Source organism: Hylobates moloch, unplaced genomic scaffold, assembly GCF_009828535.3.
Source record: "Hylobates moloch isolate HMO894 unplaced genomic scaffold, HMol_V3 SCAFFOLD_4, whole genome shotgun sequence".
NCBI classification, from domain to species: domain Eukaryota; kingdom Metazoa; phylum Chordata; class Mammalia; order Primates; family Hylobatidae; genus Hylobates; species Hylobates moloch.
The window spans coordinates 158,813,809-158,817,205 of NW_026652279.1; the positions used below are offsets into that span (position 1 = coordinate 158,813,809).

The following is a 3,397-nucleotide window of genomic DNA, read 5'->3' on the forward strand; positions in this document are numbered from 1 at the left end:
TGGCTAAAAACACACTCATCAGAAAAATGTTACTTCAAAGCAAGTGAATGTTGTGGCCAAACAGCACCATTCAAAACCTAAAAAGGAAAAAGAATTAATGTTTGATTCAATTGTGTCTATAAAACAAGGGCTTAAAGAAGAAATATAGGAAATTCAGGAAAAATATAGCAGGGCAACATAAGGAGATGAAACATAAACTAACAGACTAAAGGGAAGAAGAAGAAAATACATATTCACTATTATAGAAATAAAAGCCTCATTAAAAGTAGCTCAAAGGAGCATATGGATGGCATATTGAGAAAAGCAAATAAAATGTAATGTAAATGAGCATGCTTAAGAAGGATTAGAGAGAAACTGATCTATGAAAGACAAAAGATGTTTAATATATGCATAAGAGGTGTACATGACAAAGAGAAAATAATGGAACAAAAAAAATTGGAAGATATTTAAATGTTAAGGCTGGGCGCAGTGTAATCCCAGCACTTTGGGAGGCTGAGGTGGGCAGATCGCTTGAGGCCAGGAGTTGGAGACCAGCCTGATCAACATGGTGAAACCCTGTCTCTAGTTAAAAAAAAAAAAAAAAAAAACCAAGTGTGGTGACACACGCCTGTAGTCCCAGATACACCAATAGCTGAGGCAGTAGGATTGCTTGAACCTGGGAGGTGGAAGTTGCAGTAAGCTGAGATCACACCACTGCACTCCAGCCTGGGCAACAGAGTCTGTCTCAAAAAAAAAAAAAAAAAGATATTTTAAATGTTTAATAAACATTTCCAGGAGTAAAAAGAAATTTGAATGTGCAGTTGTCTCAGAAAATTAGAAAAAAAAATCCAGATATTTATTTAGTAGAAATAGAAGACATGAATCTGCAGTTTGAAGGGATCCATCTTATTGAAAAAATTGATACAGACTAATCAACAGCAGTAACATCTGGTAAAGTTATAAGTCTACAAAGGTGAAGCCAGAGACCTTGGCATTTTGGTGGGGAGGAGATTCTTGAGCCACCTTTAAGGGGGAAACGTAAGGTTGGCCTCTGACTCTTCAGGAAACATTCAGTGTTAGAAAACAGTGGAGCTTTGCTCACAAAGCTTTAGAGAAAGAGAGTGTGACAAACTTTTTTTAAAACCTAGCTAAAATTTTCCAATATAAAGGCAATATACATTTTTTTTTAAATACAGAGTCTTACTCTGTCACCTAGGCTGGATTGCAGTGGTGTGATCTCAGCTCACTGCAACCTCTGCCTCCCAGGTTCTAGTGATTCTTGTGTCTTAGCCTTGCGAGTAGCTGGGATTTTAGGCGTGTGCCACCACGCCCAGCTAATTTTTGTATTTTGGGTAGAGAAGGGGTTTCACCTTGTTGTTCAGGCTGGTCTTTAACTCCCGGCCTCAAGCTATCCACCTGCCTCAGCCTCCCAAAGTGCTGGGATTACAGGCGTGAGCTACTGCACTCAGCCTCCATACAAATATTTTTTAGTCACCCAGGATGCAAGCACTATAGCACTATAGCTTCTTCTTCTTTTTTTTTTTGAGACGGAGTCTTGCTCTGTTGCCCAGGCTGTAGTGCAGTGGCATGATCTTGGATCACCACAACCTCCGCCTCCCAGGTTCAAGCGATTCTTCTGCTTCAGCCTCCTGAGTAACTGGGACTACAGAAGTGTGCTACCATACCTGGCTAATTTTTGCATTTTTGTAGAGATGGGGTTTCACTATGTTGGCCAGGCTGGTCTCGAACTCCTGATGTTGTGATCCGCCTGCCTTGACCTCCCAAAGTGCTGGGATTACAGGCATGAGCCACCACACCCGGTCTAAGGACTATAGCTTCTGTGAGCCCTTCTTTTTTGTTGTTGTTGTCCCAGATTTATTGAAAATAATACAGCACTACAGAAAAAATTCAAACAGGTCCCCGAGGTGTTTTGAAATTCATCCCAACTGTAGGCTGAGTGACCTGAAGGTTGGACAGACTGCCGAATTCCAAAAGCTTCAGCATTTCCTTAGTGTCAGGATCTACTTCAATTATCTCCTGATCCAAGGCTGAGACCTCAGGAACATAATTGTCTCTCCTTTCTCTCTCCTCTTCCTGCAGCTTGATGGAGATACCTCTTACTGGGCCTCTCTGAATCTGCTTCATCAGATGCGTGACATAGCCTGCTATCTTGTTGCGGAGCTTTTTGCTGGGGATAATGGCGATCTCCTCGCACACGCGCTTGTTCGTGTGGAAGTCGTTGCCCAGGTGCGTGTAGTACTTTTCTATGATGACCCGGGCCGCCTTCTTCACGGTTTTGGTGCGAATGCGGCCCATGTTAGCGGGTCCTTGGTAAAAAAGCGAGCCCTTCTTAAAGAAACTACTATAGACAAACTTCAGCCAAATAAAAGCTCAATGAAAAAATTGCAGTATAACATCAATTCTACTGGCAGGATTAAGACCAAAACAGGTCTCATGCTATGGTTGAGGATGAAAAGTTAAATCTATAAATTCTGATGATGTAAAGTGATGTAGCTATTAAAATTTTGGAGGGTGAGATAGTGAGAAGGTATGAGGTGACCTAAGTACTATTTTTTTTTTTTTTTTTCTTGAGATGTCTCTGTGGCCCAGGCTGGAGTGGAGTGGTGCGATCTTGGCTCACTGCAAGCTCTGCCTCCTGGGTTCATGCCATTCTCCTGCCTCAGCCTCCGGAGAAGCTGGGACTACAGGCGCCCGCCACTGCACCTGGCTAATTTTTTTGTATTTTTTAGTAGAGATGGGGTTTCACCATGGTCTTGATCTCCTGATCTCGTGATCCACCCCGCCTCGGCCTCCCAAAGTCCTGGGATTACAGGCATGAGCCACCGCGCCCGGCCAGTACTATGATTTAATAGTTAGAGATTGAGATACAAGAAATCATTGAAATCTGGTATAAAAATAATAGATGGCAAATGTATTTAAGGATAAAAGTAAATACTAAAAAAGATAATAAACAAAAATCAGATAATATGGGGATGTAGAAACAAAAGACATATACTAACATTATTGTTCATAATCGGAGTAATTCATACTGTCTAAAAATAGATGATTAAGTATTAAATAATTATAGCTATCAAAAACTTTGTAAAAATAAATGCCTCTAAGATGGAGAATGGGTACCTGGGAAGACAGGAGAAACATATTTGTCTTTTGCTTTGAGACAGAGTCTTGCTCTGTCATCCAGGCTGGAGTGCAGTGGTGCAATCTCAGTTCACTGCAGCCTCAACCTCCAGGGCTCAGGCAATCCTCCCACCTCAGCCTCTCGAGTAGCTGGGACTACAAGGCTCATGCCACCACTCCTGGCTAATTTTTTGTTTATTTTTTGTAGAGATGAGGTCTCCCTATGTTGTCCAGGCTGGTCTCGAACTCCTGAGCTTAAGTGATCCTCCTGCCTTAGCCT

The 3,397-nt window shown here is 41.9% G+C and overlaps 1 protein-coding gene across 1 annotated transcript; it reads right to left on the bottom strand.

Annotated features, from left to right (window-relative positions):
• Nucleotides 1–1,535: 1,535 nt before the first annotated feature.
• On the bottom strand, nt 1,536–2,538 carry LOC116467401 (small ribosomal subunit protein eS17-like). The gene has a single exon (XM_032755173.2). The coding sequence runs from the start codon at nt 2,293–2,295 to the stop codon at nt 1,888–1,890; it is 408 nt and encodes a 135-aa protein (XP_032611064.1). The 5' UTR covers nt 2,296–2,538; the 3' UTR covers nt 1,536–1,887.
• Nucleotides 2,539–3,397: the final 859 nt, after the last annotated feature.